This window comes from Cyclopterus lumpus, chromosome 10 (genome assembly GCF_009769545.1).
Source record: "Cyclopterus lumpus isolate fCycLum1 chromosome 10, fCycLum1.pri, whole genome shotgun sequence".
NCBI classification, from domain to species: domain Eukaryota; kingdom Metazoa; phylum Chordata; class Actinopteri; order Perciformes; family Cyclopteridae; genus Cyclopterus; species Cyclopterus lumpus.
In genome coordinates, this window is record NC_046975.1 from 25,429,097 (window position 1) to 25,447,052 (window position 17,956).

The following is a 17,956-nucleotide window of genomic DNA, read 5'->3' on the forward strand; positions in this document are numbered from 1 at the left end:
AGTTCCTCTATAAACATGAAGTCATGTGACCGTGGTGGAGTTCCTCTATAAACAAGAAGTCATGTGACTGTGATGGAGTTCCTCTATAAACATGAAGTCATGTGACCGTGGTGGAGTTCCTCTATAAACAAGAAGTCATGTGACTGTGATGGAGTTCCTCTATAAACAAGAAGTCATGTGACCGTGGTGGAGTTCCTCTATAAACAAGAAGTCATGTGACCGTGATGGAGTTCCTCTATAAACAAGAAGTCATGTGACTGTGATGGAGTTCCTCTATAGACATGAAGTCATGTGACCGTGATGGAGTTCCTCTATAGACATGAAGTCATGTGACCGTGGTGGAGTTCCTCTATAGACATGAAGTCATGTGACCGTGGTGGAGTTCCTCTATAGACATGAAGTCATGTGACCGTGATGGAGTTCCTCTATAGACTAACATGAAGTCATGTGACCGTGGTGGAGTTCCTCTATAGACTAACATGAAGTCATGTGACCGTGATGGAGTTCCTCTATAGACATGAAGTCATGTGACCGTGGTGGAGTTCCTCTATAGACATGAAGTCATGTGACCGTGGTGGAGTTCCTCTATAGACATGAAGTCATGTGACCGTGATGAGTTCCTCTATAGACATGAAGTCATGTGACCGTGATGGAGTTCCTCTATAGACATGAAGTCATGTGACCGTGGTGGAGTTCCTCTATAGACATGAAGTCATGTGACCGTGGTGGAGTTCCTCTATAGACATGAAGTCATGTGACCGTGATGGAGTTCCTCTATAGACATGAAGTCATGTGACCGTGGTGGAGTTCCTCTATAAACATGAAGTCATGTGACCGTGGTGGAGTTCCTCTATAGACATGAAGTCATGTGACCGTGGTGGAGTTCCTCTATAGACATGAAGTCATGTGACCGTGATGGAGTTCCTCTATAGACATGAAGTCATGTGACCGTGGTGGAGTTCCTCTATAGACATGAAGTCATGTGACCGTGATGGAGTTCCTCTATAGACATGAAGTCATGTGACCGTGATGGAGTTCCTCTATAGACATGAAGTCATGTGACCGTGATGGAGTTCCTCTATAGACATGAAGTCATGTGACCGTGATGGAGTTCCTCTATAGACTAACATGAAGTCATGTGACCCCCCATGAGTCCTGCACACAGACCTATGAGTGGTTGACCCCCCCCCCCCCCATGAGTCCTGCACACAGACCTATGAGTGGTTGACCCCCCCCCCCCCCCCATGAGTCCTGCACACAGACCTATGAGTGGTTGACCCCCCCCCCCCCCCCCATGAGTCCTGCACACAGACCTATGAGTGGTTGACCCCCCCCCTAAATGTCTTTTCTCTTTCTAAAGCCTCTGCTGCAGCAACAGAGCCTCATTGTTCACACTGCCCCCGTACATCACCAGCTGCGTGGGCTGAGGAACCGGGTTCACGTGTTGGATGTCTTCAGAGTCCACGTGGAGATCACGTTCAACATCAACGTTCACAGGAACACACTTCTACGGTTCTATGTAGTAAAAACACTAAGAACCCGTTTTCATTTGGGGAATGAAGCTAGCTGTAATGTCATGTGACCGTGATGGAGTTCAACCGCCTATGAAAGCAGAACCACTGATCGATCAATCAGTAGAAACTCTCTCAACCTTTAAAGTCTCACTCAGAAGAAGTCGTGAACTTTTCCTTATTGTGGTCGACTTCATGATTATTAAACTTTGAATTAAGAGAACACAGCCTCCTCTTTCACAATTTAAATATTAAATAAATAAATAAAACTATTAGCAATGACATAATAAAAAAGGCAAAGCATCACTAATATAAAAAGTCAAGTGAACCTCGAGTTGCAGGAAGATAACCGCTTTAAATACCGATGTTGATAATTGGCATTTGTTTCGTTCAGCCTCTGAAATATTGTCCCTTCCTTCTTTTGTCTTAAATTGCAGGTGTTGCTCACCTGCGTGTGCGGGACGTGCTGCCGGAAGCTCATGCTGTTCTTCTGTTTGATCTGCTGCTGCTGCCGGAGCAGCGTGAGCAGCGCCGCCTTGTTCTGGTTGGGGAGCCGCGGCTGCCCGGGGCCCGCCTCGAAGTGCGACAGAGGTTTGGTGTTGTTGTAGTTCAGCATGGCGGCCGAGGCCTGAGCCCCCGGCGGGTGGCTGAGGGGTGGCCCCGACGCCGGGTGGCCCATCATGTTGGGGTGACCGGGGGGCCCCGGCATGTAGCCGCCGGGCCCCGCCTTGGGGGGGCCTTTGTTGGGCGGACCGGGCATCAGCAGCTGTTTCTGAGTGTTGGGGTTGAAGTCCTGTGGGTACAGGGAGGGGCTCGTGGGCTTGTCCATGCCAAACGCGCCCCCTAGTGGGCTCTGGGAGGCGTTGGCCATCTGGGGCCAAGGCGGCGGGTGGGCGCGGGGCCCCTGGTTGTGGAACTTGGCTCCCGGCTGCGGCTGTTTGAGCAACTGACCGTGGAGGTGCTGGGCTCGCTGCTGCTGGGCAGCCAGCTGCTGGAGCTGCTGGGCCGGGGACAGGTCTTTGGGAACCGGGGGACCCGGAGGGTGGAGGTGACTGGGCGGAGGCTGAAGCTGCCTGGGTGGAGGAGCCGGCTGGGACGGGGGCAGAGCCGGGGACGAGGCGACGGGGGAGCTGGTGGTGTGAGGAGGCGGCCCGGAGGAGGCGGACCTGACGTGCGGGGAGCCGGTGCGAGAGTCTTGCTCGAAAGCCACGGAGGACGGCGAGAACTCCGTCTTGACGTTGGCCAGATCTGGAGGAAGCAGACCCTGGGACGACTGGCCTCCTCCACCACCTCCACCCGCTCCTCCTACCGCCCCGGCTCCACCGGGAGTCACCAGAGAGTCTTTGCGGTCCTCTTCGAAGCCATCGTTGAGAATGTCCTGGATGTCCTCGTAGGCCACCGAGCAGTTCAGCTCCTCCATCAGCTCCGTCCACTCCTGCTCGTTGAGGTTGAGGTCGGGGAACAGGCTGTTGTTGCCTCCTCCCGACGGCGGCATGATGGGCAGGATGTCGTCAGGCTCCTGCTTCATCTCCTTGCGGTGGAAGTCCGAACCCGGCTCCCGGCAGACGCCGTCCGCCGACTCTCCGGTGGGCCCGTGGGTCCCGTTAGAGTTCAGGGAGTCGCCGATGCCCAGCTTGGAGTCCAGCGGGGAGCCGTTGGCCGTGCCGTTGTCCAGACAGGCCTTCTTGTTGGGGGGGAAGCCGTCGCCGAAGCCGTTGACCTGATCTCTGCCCAGCGGAGAACCGGCGCTCTCCAGCTTCCTCTTCACCGTCTCCTGCAGCTGGAGGAACACAAGAATATGATTTAGTATTCCACGGTGGCATGAAGAGGGTCCGACCTACCGAGGCGCCTTTGAGCAACTAAGTGAATATGTGTTATCAGGTTTCAAAAGTACAAAACTAAAAAAGATATTCAGATTATAAACCTTTTGTTATGTATTTGATGGCATCGTAACGTTGTACTCTAGTGTTTTCTGTTCCCCAAAACCTGCAGACGCAAAGTTTATTTTGCTTCATTATTGTCAGATTTTCATCTTTCCAACCGTCTTTGAACACACCACGTGGGTCAAAAGACGAAACTACGTTTAAAATTATGATATTACAATATACAAAACATTATTCAGTTCTCATTTAAAATGTCACCACAAATAAACAATTTACTCTAAACAGATTCTGCAAAGAACATTAAACTCTGAGCTCCTCAGAGAAACTATGACGCCGTGATGGATTCACCCGAGACCAGCAGTCACGTGACGACAAATCAGTCACGTGACGACAAGAGGAGAAACTGTGATATAGTTCAGTAACACTTGAAGAAATGTGATATATAGATTACAATGTTTTTTTCTAAGAAATCAATTCAACTTGCGGTTTATTCTTTGTAATGATCTATGGCAGTGATTCTTAACCATAGGGCCCCCGACTGGGCCGCCAGCGCCCCCTAGAGGTCCGCAATTTGCAAATCAGTTGTTTTGCTGCGTTCACACCAAACGCGTTGCGAATTTTTTGCACGAGTAGATCCCATGCGAGCAGATCCCATGCGAGCAGATCCCATGCGAGCAGATCCCATGCAAAGTCAATAAACAGACGCGAATGGCGTGGCCCGAAGTTGCGAAAGCCAATCAGCGTTGAGATGTTCCGCCCCCCTGGCTGCTGCTGCTGCGCTTTTAATTTTTTTAAAAATTCATTTAGGTTATAATTAATAAGATAATTAATAAATCAGTGAGGATAGTCTGTCTCCCAATCAAGTTCTTACCTTGGTAACCTCTGCCCGCCCAACCACCTGCCCCCTTGACCCCATCCCTTCTCACCTTCTCCAGTCCATTGCTCCGGACCTTCTTCCCTTTCTCACCCATCTTATTAACACCTCCCTCTCAACCGGCTGTTTCCCTAACTCTCTGAAGGAGGCGGAGTCAACCCTCTCCTGAAGAAACCCACTCTCGACCAATCTGAAGTCAACAACTACAGACCTAAAGTCAATAACTACAGACCTGTCTCTCTCCTCCCCTTCCTTTCCAAAACTCTAGAGCGAGCTATCTTTAACCAAGTCTCCTCCTTTCTTCACTGTAACAACCTTCTAGACCCCCACCAGTCTGGATTCAAGGCCACTCAACAGAGACTGCCCTCCTTGCTGTCTCTGAGCAGCTTCACACTGCTAGAGCAGCCCCTCTCTCCTCTGTCCTCATCCTTCACACTAGAGCAGCCTCTCTCTCCTCTGTCCTCATCCTTCTAGACCTTTCCGCTGCCTTTGACACAGTGAACCACCAGATCCTCATGTCCTCCCTCCAGGACCTGGTATCTCAGGCTCTGCTCTCACTCTTCTCATCCTACCTCACCGACCGCTCTTACCGGGTAACCTGGAGAGGATCTGTGTCTGAGCCTTGTCCTCTGACTACTGGGGTCCCTCAGGGCTCAGTCCTTGGTCCTCTTCTCTTCTCTCTGTACACCAACTCTCTTCGCTCTGTCATTCGCTCGCATGGCTTCTCCTACCACAGCTATGCTGACGACACCCAACTGATCCTCTCGTTTCCCCAATCTGAAACACGGGTAGCAGCACGAATCTCTGCCTGTCTGACATCTCTCAGTGGATGTCTGACCGACATCTCTCAGTGGATGTCTGACCGACATCTCTCAGTGGATGTCTGACCGACATCTCTCAGTGGATGTCTGACCGACATCTCTCAGTGGATGTCTGATTGACATCTCTCAGTGGATGTCTGACTGACATCTCTCAGTGGATGTCTGACTGACATCTCTCAGTGGATGTCTGATTGACATCTCTCAGTGGATGTCTGACTGACATCTCTCAGTGGATGTCTGACTGACATCTCTCAGTGGATGTCTGACTGACATCTCTCAGTGGATGTCTGACTGACATCTCTCAGTGGATGTCTGACTGACATCTCTCAGTGGATGTCTGACTGACATCTCTCAGTGGATGTCTGATTGACATCTCTCAGTGGATGTCTGACCGACATCTCTCAGTGGATGTCTGACCGACATCTCTCAGTGGATGTCTGACTGACATCTCTCAGTGGATGTCTGACCGACATCTCTCAGTGGATGTCCGCTCACCACCTGAAAATTAACCCGGACAAGACTGAACTCCTCCTTCCAGGAAAAGGCTCTCCCACCCACGACCTGACTATTAACTTCAACAACTCAGTGCTGGTTCCGACTCCGACTGCCAGGAACCTCGGAGTGACGCTCGTCAGTCAACTCTCCCTGACTGCCAACATTACCACAATAACACGCTCCTGTAGGTACATGCTGTACAACATCAGGAGAATACGACCCCTTCTCACTCAGAAGGCGGCACAGGTTCTGGTCCAGGTTCTGGTCATCTCACGGCTGGACTATTGCAACTACCTCTTGGAAGGTCTACCTGCTAATGCCATTCGACCTCTACAGCTCATCCAGAATGCAGCTGCTCGACTGGTCTTCAACCGAACGAAATTTACCCACAATCCTCTGCTCCTCCGCGACCTTCACTGGTTACCGGTGGCCGCCCGCATCCGCTTCAAAACATTGGTACTTGCGTACCGTGCTGCGAACAGATCGGGTCCAGTCTACATCCAGGACATGGTCTAACCTCACACCCAGGACATGGTCTAACCTCACATCCAGGACATGGTCTAACCTCACACCCAGGACATGGTCTAACCTCCCATCCAGGACATGGTCTAACCTCACATCCAGGACATGGTCTAACCTCACACCCCAGCCCGTTCACTTTGCTCGGCTTCTGCCAATCTGCTTGTAGCTCCTTCACTTCGAGCTAAATCACGACTGTTTGCTGTGCTGGCTCCTCATTGGTGGAACGAGCTTCCCATTGACATCAGGACAGCAGAAAGTCTCTACATCTTCCGTCGCAAACTAAAAACACATCTTTTTCGACTATACCTTGAATAGGGAAGGTAGAGCCGTAGTAGCACTTAAATGTCTCTTACTGATAGCACTTTGTAGTTTAACGTTATTGAAGAAATTGTACTTTCTTGATTCTTGTTGTTCTGAGTTTGGACTCATGGTTTAATGCACTTATTGTAAGTCGCTTTGGATAAAAGTGTCAGCTAAATGACATGTAATGTAATGTAATGGATAGTCGTGTAAAAAGCAAACGCTGGTGACTCACAAGTTCCTTAAACCTGAAATACCGGTCTGACTCTGGCTTGTTACCATGGTTACGTAACTGTTGTTGGGGGGTGGGGTGACAAAAGACCTCCTGCCTTCTACTGAGGGGGAGGTCACAAAGCACCAAGCAGTACAGAGGCATGCTGGGAATTTGAGTGTCAGGCAACACTGTACTGTAGAAATGATACTACTAACTACTGATTATACTAGACTAACTAGTGATACTAATGTTACCACTAACTAACTAGTAATACTAATGTTACTACTAACTAACTAGTGATACTGATGTTACTACTAACTAGTGATACTAATGTTACTACTAACTAAGTAGTGATACTAATGTTACTACTAACTAATTATACCAATGGCACTAAATACCGATACTGATGACACTAACTACCTAACTACCGATACTGATGACACTAACTACCTAACTACCGATACTGATGGCACCAACTACCGATACTGATGGCACTAACTACCTAACTACCGATACTGATGGCACCAACTACCGATACTGATGGCACTAACTACCGATACTGATGACACTAACTACCGATACTGATGGCACTAACTACCGATACTGATGGCACTAACTACCGATACTGATGACACTAACTACCGATACAGATGGCACTAACTACCTAACTACCGATACTGATGGCACTAACTACCGATACAGATGGCACTAACTACCTAACTACCGATACTGATGGCACTAACTACCGATACTGATGGCACTAACTACCGATACTGATGGCACTAACTACCGATACTGATGACACTAACTACCGATACAGATGACACTAACTACCGATACAGATGGCACTAACTACCTAACTACCGATACTGATGGCACCAACTACCGATACTGATGGCACTAACTACCGATACTGATGACACTAACTACCGATACTGATGGCACTAACTACCGATACTGATGACACTAACTACCGATACTGATGGCACTAACTACCGATACTGATGGCACTAACTACCGATACTGATGACACTAACTACCGATACAGATGGCACTAACTACCTAACTACCGATACTGATGGCACTAACTACCGATACTGATGGCACTAACTACCGATACTGATGGCACTAACTACCGATACTGATGGCACTAACTACCGATACTGATGACACTAACTACCGATACTGATGACACTAACTACCGATACTGATGGCACTAACTACCGATACTGATGGCACTAACTACCGATACTGATGGCACCAACTACCAATACTAATGGCACTAACTACCGATACTGATGACACTAACTACCGATACTGATGGCACCAAGTACCGATAGTGATGGCACTAACTACATAACTACCAATACTGATGACACTAACTACCGATACTGATGGCACTAACTACCGATACTAATGGCACCAACTACCAATACTAATGGCACTAACTACCGATACTGATGACACTAACTACCGATACTGATGGCACCAAGTACCGATAGTGATGGCACTAACTACCTAACTACAGATACTGATGACACTAACTACCGATACTGATGGCACTAACTACCGATACTAATGGCACCAAGTACCGATACTGATGACACTAACTACCGATACTGATGGCACTAACTACCGATACTGATGACGCTAACTACCGATACTGATGGCGCTAACTACCGATACTGATGACGCTAACTACCGATACTGATGACACTAACTACCGATACTGATGACACTAACTACCGATACTGATGACACTAACTACCGATACTGATGGCACTAACTACCGATACTGATGACACTAACTACCGATACTGATGACACTAACTACCGATACTGATGGCACCAAGTACCGATAGTGATGGCACTAACTACCTAACTACCGATACTGATGACACTAACTACCGATACTGATGACACTAACTACCTAACTACCGATACTGATGACACTAACTACCGATACTGATGACACTAACTACCGATACTGATGGCACTAACTACCGATACTGATGGCACTAACTACCGATACTGATGGCACTAACTACCGATACAGATGGCACTAACTACCGATACTGATGACACTAACTACCGATACAGATGGCACTAACTACCGATACTGATGACACTAACTACCGATACTGATGGCACTAACTACCGATACTGATGACACTAACTACCGATACTGATGACACTAACTACCGATACTGATGACACTAACTACCGATACTGATGGCACTAACTACCGATACTAATGGCACCAAGTACCGATACTGATGACACTAACTACCGATACTGATGACACTAACTACCGATACTGATGGCACTAACTACCGATACTGATGGCACTAACTACCGATACTGATGACACTAACTACCGATACTGATGACACTAACTACCGAATCAGGTGTGCAGCTCCTTCCGAGGTGTGAGATAAGTGTTTTACAGAATGATGAATAAAGCCTCGGCGAGTCTGCTCAGGAGATACTGAATATCTGTTGTGGCTGAAGCCACCGGCTCTGCATATTTAACATTACAGTGAAATAAACAAAAGGCTTCTAAATATCTTCAGTGTGACTCACGCTGAAACTTTCGTCTCTCGCTTTGCCACAAAAATCCCCAAAATCCAGCGTGTTTACGTCAGCTTATCTTACTTTGAATGCATTCTTTCAGCGTGAATATTTATATCGTGGGTATTAATTTGACTTTACTTGTTTAATGTGCTTGTAAACCGATCGTTGTATATGTTTGCTGATATGTAAAAACATTAAACTTACCATAATCTTTTTAAGATGCTTGTTTTTGGGGGTCCATAACAAAAGATGTTACTGTAATGTTGTATATTATATATTTATTGTTGTGCAATCTTATATTTACTGTGACTATTTATTGTTGTTAGTGAAGTTAAATTATCTTGCCTATGTTCATATCTGTCACAACTCTCATTTAAAATGTTCATTCACATGTTGCAAATATATTGGTCAGCGATATGGATTACATCGTCCATCGCAATGTGTATTTTATCTAATTATCTGTAAAAACAGTAAGATATTTACCTATACTAATTTAGAATCATAAATAGATTTATTAATCGATATAAAAATACATAATGTAGTAATTTTACTATTGAGATGTTACCCTTTAACAGTAATATTGACACTCATGTTACACAATTCCCAACACTAAATATTTTACTCTTTTGATATCTAATATTTTAGACATCAATATCTCTGAACTGGCGTAACGCGTGTTGTGAAAACATTTAGTATTGACGTCAACAAGGAAGTGACATCACCAACGAGTACAACCAATCACAGCGCTGTGGAGGCGAACACACACACACACACCTCAAGGGATCTCCATAACTCATTACTGACCACTAGAATCTGAGACAGTCGGTCTAAAATAAACGTGCGAAGGCGAATTACGGCCGACTCAAAACATTTTTCCTGCATCGTCCACGATGTCAATATTAATTCCCGATAAATGCTCGACCTTCGATAAACAATATGGACGTCGAGTTAAATACGAATCGGTGCTCGACGGTTCTGGGCGAACGGACCGCTGCACCCCGACTCGCTTATCTCAAAGCCACTAAAGATTATTGAAAGTACACTTTCATTAATACATTCATAAAACGCTTTAAATATGGTTTTTGCTACATAAATAAGATTAAATAATCCTTTGTTAGTCCCGCAGTGGGGAAATGTACAACCAATTTAGAATATCAAGAGATTTAAAAAATACATATCAATAACTAGAGTTATATACCTTTAAGCAGATGCATCTTATCAATACATTTGCAGGTATTTAATCTATAAATAGATAGTAATAAATGTACTGCAGAATGTACCACCTCTGTTTTATCCAATAAGTTTAAAGATCCATTATTTTCCTGTAAATCAGAGTAAATGTTTCAACGCCATTAAAGATACATTTTGTTAAATGAAATACTGAAACAAATAAGGAAAGAGGTCAAAGCAAGAAACATTCAGAACCCTAGAAGTAAACTGGTGTGGACACACACTGACTGTCACTGTGAGTGTGTGTGTCTGAGCGTGTGTGTGTCTCCGTCAGTGTGTGTGTGTCTCCGTCAGTGTGTGTGTGTCTCCGTGTGTGTGTGTGTGTCTCCGTGAGTGTGTGTGTGTCTCCGTGAGTGTGTGTGTGTCTCCGTCAGTGCGTGTGTGTCACCGTCAGTGCGTGTGTGTCACCGTCAGTGCGTGTGTGTCACCGTCAGTGCGTGTGTGTCTCCGTCAGTGCGTGTGTGTCTCCGTGAGTGCGTGTGTGTCTCCGTCAGTGCGTGTGTGTGTGTCTCCGTCAGTGCGTGTGTGTGTGTCTCCGTCAGTGCGTGTGTGTCTCCGTCAGTGTGTGTGTGTCTCCGTCAGTGCGTGTGTGTGTGTCTCCGTCAGTGCGTGTGTGTCTCCGTCAGTGTGTGTGTGTCTCCGTCAGTGCGTGTGTGTGTGTCTCCGTCAGTGCGTGTGTGTCTCCGTCAGTGTGTGTGTGTCTCAGTCAGTGCGTGTGTGTCTCCGTCAGTGTGTGTGTGTCTCCGTGAGTGCGTGTGTCTCCGTCAGTGCGTGTGTGTCTCCGTCAGTGTGTGTGTCTCCGTCAGTGTGTGTGTGTCTCCGTGAGTGCGTGTGTGTGTGTGTCTCCGTCAGTGTGTGTGTGTGTGTCTCCGTCAGTGTGTGTGTGTGTGTCTCCGTCAGTGCGTGTGTGTGTCTCCGTCAGTGTGTGTGTGTGTGTCTCCGTCAGTGCGTGTGTGTCTCCGTCAGTGTGTGACTTCGTGAGTGTGTGTGTCTCCGTGTGTGTCTCCGTGAGTGTGTGTGTCTCCGTGAGTGTGTGTGTGTCTCCGTCAGTGCGTGTGTGTCTCCGTCAGTGCGTGTGTGTGTGTCTCCGTCAGTGCGTGTGTGTGTCTCCGTCAGTGCGTGTGTGTGTCTCCGTCAGTGCGTGTGTGTCTCCGTGAGTGCGTGTGTGTGTCTCCGTCAGTGCGTGTGTGTCTCCGTGAGTGTGTGTGTGTGTGTGTCTCCGTGAGTGTGTGTGTGTCTCCGTGAGTGCGTGTGTGTCTCCGTCAGTGCGTGTGTGTCTCCGTGAGTGCGTGTGTGTCTCCGTGAGTGCGTGTGTGTCTCCGTCAGTGCGTGTGTGTCTCCGTCAGTGCGTGTGTGTCTCTGTGAGTGTCTCCGTCAGTGCGTGTGTGTGTGTGTCTCCGTCAGTGTGTGTGTGTCTCCGTCAGTGCGTGTGTGTCTCCGTGAGTGCGTGTGTGTGTGTCTCCGTGTGTGTCTCCGTCAGTGCGTGTGTGTCTCCGTCAGTGCGTGACTTCGTGAGTGTGTGTGTGTGTCTCCGTCAGTGCGTGTGCGTCTCCGTCAGTGTGTGTGTCTCCGTCAGTGTGTGTGTGTCTCCCTCAGTGTGTGTGTGTCTCCGTCAGTGTGTGTGTCTCCGTCAGTGTGTGTGTGTCTCCCTCAGTGTGTGTGTGTCTCCGTCAGTGCGTGTGTGTCTCCGTCAGTGCGTGTGTGTCTCCGTCAGTGTGTGTATGTGTCTCCGTCAGTGTGTGTGTGTGTCTCCGTGAGTGCGTGCGTGTGTGTCTCCGTCAGTGTGTGTGTGTGTCTCCGTGAGTGCGTGTGTGTGTGTCTCCGTCAGTGCGTGTGTGTCTCCGTGAGTGCGTGTGTGTCTCCGTGAGTGCGTGTGTGTCTCCGTGAGTGTGTGTGTGTCTCCGTGAGTGCGTGTGTGTCTCCGTGAGTGTGTGTGTGTCTCCGTGAGTGCGTGTGTGTCTCCGTCAGTGCGTGTGTGTCTCCGTGAGTGCGTGACTTCGTGAGTGTGTGTTTGTGTCTCCGTCAGTGCGTGTGCGTCTCCGTCAGTGTGTGTGTCTCCGTCAGTGTGTGTGTGTCTCCCTCAGTGTGTGTGTGTCTCCGTCAGTGTGTGTGTGTCTCCGTCAGTGTGTGTGTCTCCGTCAGTGTGTGTGTGTCTCCGTCAGTGCGTGTGTGTCTCCGTCAGTGCGTGTGTGTCTCCGTCAGTGTGTGTATGTGTCTCCGTCAGTGTGTGTGTGTGTCTCCGTGAGTGCGTGCGTGTGTGTCTCCGTCAGTGTGTGTGTGTCTCCGTGAGTGCGTGTGTGTGTGTCTCCGTCAGTGCGTGTGTGTCTCCGTCAGTGTGTGTGTGTGTCTCCGTCAGTGTGTGTGTGTCTCCGTCAGTGTGTGTGTGTGTCTCCGTGAGTGCGTGCGTGTGTGTCTCCGTCAGTGTGTGTGTGTGTGTGTGTCTCAGTCAGTGCGTGTGTGTCTGTGTCTCTGTCAGTGTGTGTGTCTCCGTCAGTGTGTGTGTCTCCGTCAGTGTGTGTGTCTCCGTCAGTGTGTGTGTGTCTGTGTGTGTCTCCGTCTGTGTGTGTGTCTCCGTGAGTGTGTATGTGTCTGTGTGTGTCTCCGTCTGTGTGTGTGTCTCCGTGAGTGTGTGTGTCTGTGTGTGTCTCCGTGAGTGTGTATGTGTCTGTGTGTGTCTCCGTGAGTGTGTGTGTCTCCGTCAGTGTGTGTGTGTCTCCGTGAGTGCGTGTGTGTGTGTGTCTCCGTCAGTGCGTGTGTGTCTCCGTCAGTGCGTGTGTGTCTCCGTCAGTGTGTGTGTCTGTGTGTGTCTCCGTCAGTGCGTGTGTGTCTCCGTCAGTACGTGTGTGTGTCTGTGTCTCTGTCAGTGTGTGTGTCTCCGTCAGTGTGTGTGTCTCCGTCAGTGTGTGTGTGTCTGTGTGTGTCTCCGTCTGTGTGTGTGTCTCCGTGAGTGTGTATGTGTCTGTGTGTGTCTCCGTGAGTGTGTGTGTGTGTCTCCGTGAGTGTGTCTCCGTCAGTGTGTGTGTCTCCGTGAGTGTGTCTCCGTCAGTGTGTGTGTCTCCGTGTGTGTGTGTCTCCATGTCCGGTGCTCCCTCACCGCTATCAGGGTGCTGTTCCGGCTCTGCTCTGCCGTCGTCCCTCCGCTCTCCCCGAGCTCTCCACCTCCTCCTCCCCCTCCACCCGGCGCTCTGGGCCCGGCCTGGTCCCCACCGGCCTGCGGCTGCCGGTGCTTGCTGGACCGCTTGGCCTTGGCCTGCAGGCAGCGCTGGTGCAGGGCGAAGGTCTGCTGCCTCTCCAGCTCCAGCCGCTCCAGCGTCGCGCTCTCGTAGCGGCTCTCGCAGCTGTTGTGATGCTGCCGGAAGAGCTCGATCCTCCGGCGGAGCCTCTCCATCACCGCGCTGTGTCGCGGTGTAACAAAATCCGCCATCATCAATATAAAAAGACTTTGTTTGTGGTTTTAAAAAAGAAAAAAAAGAAAAAAGAGAATCCCCGGCTCAGGTTTCGTCCATAAAACCGCTGAATTCGGCTGTTTTCCTCCCCACCCTGGGCGTCTCTAGACCCCCCCTCCGCTCTACAAAGACTCCCGTTCTGGCTCCATGGAGGCGACCTTTGTCTCGCTAATGGCCTTCAGTCACACCGCCGAACCACGGACATGAACGGGCTTTATGCGCGATACCATCCCGCCTCCTGGTATTCCTCAACATTCACTTATTATACACTATTACCGTTTAGACTGTGTGGAAGAACCGGAGTCGGCTCAGAGCCGCAGTTTGACCCCAAACAGGGGGAGAAAAAGACCTCCGATTAATGTAAAAACACCAACCAGAGCCCGATACTTTATTTATATATAAAACGCTCTCCGGTGACATTAAACTGCGAGCTGAACTCCGTGAGAGCGAAGTTAACTCTGCAGCATTCCTCCACTAACAAACACACACAAATCAAAGTTGGAGCGTCGAGAATTCCTTTAAAAACTACCAAGAAAAGAGTGTTTGGGGGGCCGCTGGCGCGCTGCTGGGAGACGACGGGACCCTCCGGGGGCGCGGCATGACTTTATTTTCAGGTGGGGAGAAAACTTTTTAAATCTGCGCGAGTATTTAAAAAAAATGTAAAAAAGTAGTTAGCTTTGGTTAGCTTTGGGGGGGCTAGTTAGCTCGACGGCTAACTACTTCACAAACTTGGCTCAGCTGGTTCAACCGTTTGTGTTCAGCGGGTTGAACCCGTTGGTGATCATCCGGTTGAACCCGTTTGTGTTCGCCCGACACCCCACGAGAGAAGAAGCTTATTTAAATGGACTTACTGTGAAAAGCGTGGCTGTCCGCTCCTTCCTGCCTACAAACAGCTGATCCTCCTCGTTTACGAGCTACCGTTAGCTCCTCTACCGTTTAAATTCAGTCATTCTGTGTTAGTTTGTCTCCCGAGGGTTCCCGGGTGCTCCTCCTCCCCACCTGCCCGAGCCCGAGCCGCGATGTGTGTGATTTTTAGAGCCGTTTCGTCCGGTCGGAACGGGCTAACGCTGCCCCTTCGGTGCTGCTTCTATTGTTTTCCAGCGGACAGGCAAAGCTACTCCGCCATCTTGGAAACTTTCTCTTTTTTTTCTTTTTTTTTCCATCAGCCACAGGAGGAATGTCCTTGCACCCGCCTCGCTACTGAGTGACAGCTCAGACAGCCAATAGAGAGCGAGGAGTACTCGGGAACGTAACATGGAATCATGAGGACGTAATTAATTAGTTAATAAAATAATATAATACAATACAATATAAAATTATATAAATTATAATATAATATATATTATAGTAAAAATATATAATATAATTATAATATAAATCGATCACTCAACTTTGTTTGTTTGGCAGCTTTTGTACAATTATTTGGTTTTCTTTGTTCGTTAACTTAATATCATATTTTTCTTATTCTATTTTTTAAATATATATTGTGCATTTTAATTTCTTACCTGTAAGTATAAATGCTGCTGTAGCGAACACATTTATATATAGTTATTAAAGTAACTATCTATATATAAAATATAATAAAATACAAATTAAAATATAAATTATATATATATATATAAATGATCTATTTAAATCACTATTAAACAAATAGTTAATCATTCTGTAACTTTTCCCCTGCAACCTCTTACTGAATACGTGTTTTATCTTGCATATACAGTATATATTGCAGCTGTCTTTAATATTCATTTAGTCAAAACAAAGAATTAACTGACAATATCTCAGTGGTCACTGGTTGCTCTGGTCACTGGTTGCTCTGGTTAATGTGGTCACTAGTTGCTCTGGTTGCAGTGTGGTCACTGGTTGCTCTGGTTACAGTGTGGTCACTGGTTGCTCTGGTTACAGTGTGGTCACTAGTTGCTCTGGTTACAGTGTGGTCACTAGTTGCTCTGGTTACAGTGTGGTCACTAGTTGCTCTGGTTACAGTGTGGTCACTGGTTGCTCTGGTTACAGTGTGGTCACTAGTTGCTCTGGTTACAGTGTGGTCACTGGTTGCTCTGGTCACTGGTTGCAGTGTGGTCACTGGTTGCTCTGGTTACAGTGTGGTCACTGGTTGCTCTGGTTATAGTGTGGTCACTGGTTGCTCTGGTTAGTGTGGTCACTGGTTGCTCTGGTTACAGTGTGGTCACTGGTTGCTCTGGTTACAGTGTGGTCACTGGTTGCTCTGGTTACAGTGTGGTCACTGGTTGCTCTGGTTACAGTGTGGTCACTGGTTGCTCTGGTTATAGTGTGGTCACTGGTTGCTCTGGTTACAGTGTGGTCACTGTTTGCTCTGGTTACAGTGTGGTCACTGGTTGCTCTGGTTAGTGTAGTCACTGGTTGCTCTGGTTAGTGTAGTCACTGGTTGCTCTGGTTAGTGTAGTCACTGGTTGCTCTGGTTAGTGTGGTCACTGGTTGCTCTGGTTACAATGTGGTCACTGGTTGCTCTGGTTAGTGTGGTCACTGGTTGCTCTGGTTACAGTGTGGTCACTGGTTGCTCTGGTTAGTGTAGTCACTGGTTGCTCTGGTTAGTGTAGTCACTGGTTGCTCTGGTTAGTGTGGTCACTGGTTGCTCTGGTTACAATGTGGTCACTGGTTGCTCTGGTTAGTGTGGTCACTGGTTGCTCTGGTTAGTGTGGTCACTGGTTGCTCTGGTTACAGTGTGGTCACTGGTTGCTCTGGTTACAATGTGGTCACTGGTTGCTCTGGTTAGTGTGGTCACTGGTTGCTCTGGTTAGTGTGGTCACTGGTGGCTCTGGTTAGTGTGGTCACTGGTTGCTCTGGTTACAGTGTGGTCACTGGTTGCTCTGGTTAGTGTGGTCACTGGTTGCAGTGTGGTCACTGGTTGCTCTGGTTACAGTGTGGTCACTGGTTGCTCTGGTTAGAGTGTGGTCACTGGTTGCTCTGGTTACAGTGTGGTCACTGGTTGCTCTGGTTACAGTGTGGTCACTGGTTGCTCTGGTTAGTGTGGTCACTGGTTGCTCTGGTTACAGTGTGGTCACTGGTTGCTCTGGTTACAGTGTGGTCACTGGTTGCTCTGGTTAGTGTGGTCACTGGTTGCTCTGGTTACAGTGTGGTCACTGGTTGCTCTGGTTACAGTGTGGTCACTGGTTGCTCTGGTTAGTGTGGTCACTGGTGGCTCTGGTTACAGTGTGGTCACTGGTTGCTCTGGTTACAGTGTGGTCACTGGTTGCTCTGGTTAGTGTGGTCACTGGTTGCTCTGGTTACAGTGTGGTCACTGGTTGCTCTGGTTACAGTGTGGTCACTGGTTGCTCTGGTTACAGTGTGGTCACTGGTTGCTCTGGTTAGTGTGGTCACTGGTTGCTCTGGTTAGTGTGGTCACTGGTTGCTCTGGTTACAGTGTGGTCACTGGTTGCTCTGGTTACAGTGTGGTCACTGGTTGCTCTGGTTACAGTGTGGTCACTGGTTGCTCTGGTTACAGTGTGGTCACTGGTTGCTCTGGTTAGTGTGGTCACTGGTGGCTCTGGTTACAGTGTGGTCACTGGTTGCTCTGGTTACAGTGTGGTCACTGGTTGCTCTGGTTGCATTGTGGTCACTGGTTGCTCTGGTTAGTGTGGTCACTGGTTGCATTGTGGTCACTGGTTGTTCTGGTTGCATTGTGGTCACTGGTTGCTCTGGTTACAGTGTGGTCACTGGTTGCTCTGGTTACAGTGTGGTCACTGGTTGCTCTGGTTAGTGTGGTCACTGGTTGCTCTGGTTACAGTGTGGTCACTGGTTGCTCTGGTTACAGTGTGGTCACTGGTTGCTCTGGTTACAGTGTGGTCACTGGTTGCTCTGGTTAGTGTGGTCACTGGTTGCTCTGGTTAGTGTGGTCACTGGTTGCTCTGGTTACAGTGTGGTCACTGGTTGCTCTGGTTACAGTGTGGTCACTGGTTGCTCTGGTTACAGTGTGGTCACTGGTTGCTCTGGTTACAGTGTGGTCACTGGTTGCTCTGGTTAGTGTGGTCACTGGTGGCTCTGGTTACAGTGTGGTCACTGGTTGCTCTGGTTACAGTGTGGTCACTGGTTGCTCTGGTTGCATTGTGG

The 17,956-nt window shown here is 48.6% G+C and overlaps 1 protein-coding gene across 2 annotated transcripts in view; it reads right to left on the minus strand.

Moving 5' to 3' along the window:
• maml1 (mastermind-like transcriptional coactivator 1) overlaps nucleotides 1-15,039 on the minus strand; it is a 23,349-nt gene extending 8,310 nt beyond the window's left edge. Inside the window, exons 1-3 of one of the 2 annotated variants that reach the window (XM_034543958.1) lie at nucleotides 14,722-15,039; nucleotides 13,519-13,819; nucleotides 1,960-3,291 (exon numbers count right to left, since the gene is read on the minus strand). In XM_034543958.1, the coding sequence (XP_034399849.1) occupies nucleotides 1,960-3,291; nucleotides 13,519-13,812 (1,626 nt within the window). In that variant the 5' untranslated portion in view covers nucleotides 13,813-13,819; nucleotides 14,722-15,039. The other variant, XM_034543957.1, reaches the window with a different exon arrangement.
• Between the last annotated feature and the right edge of the window lie 2,917 nt (nucleotides 15,040-17,956).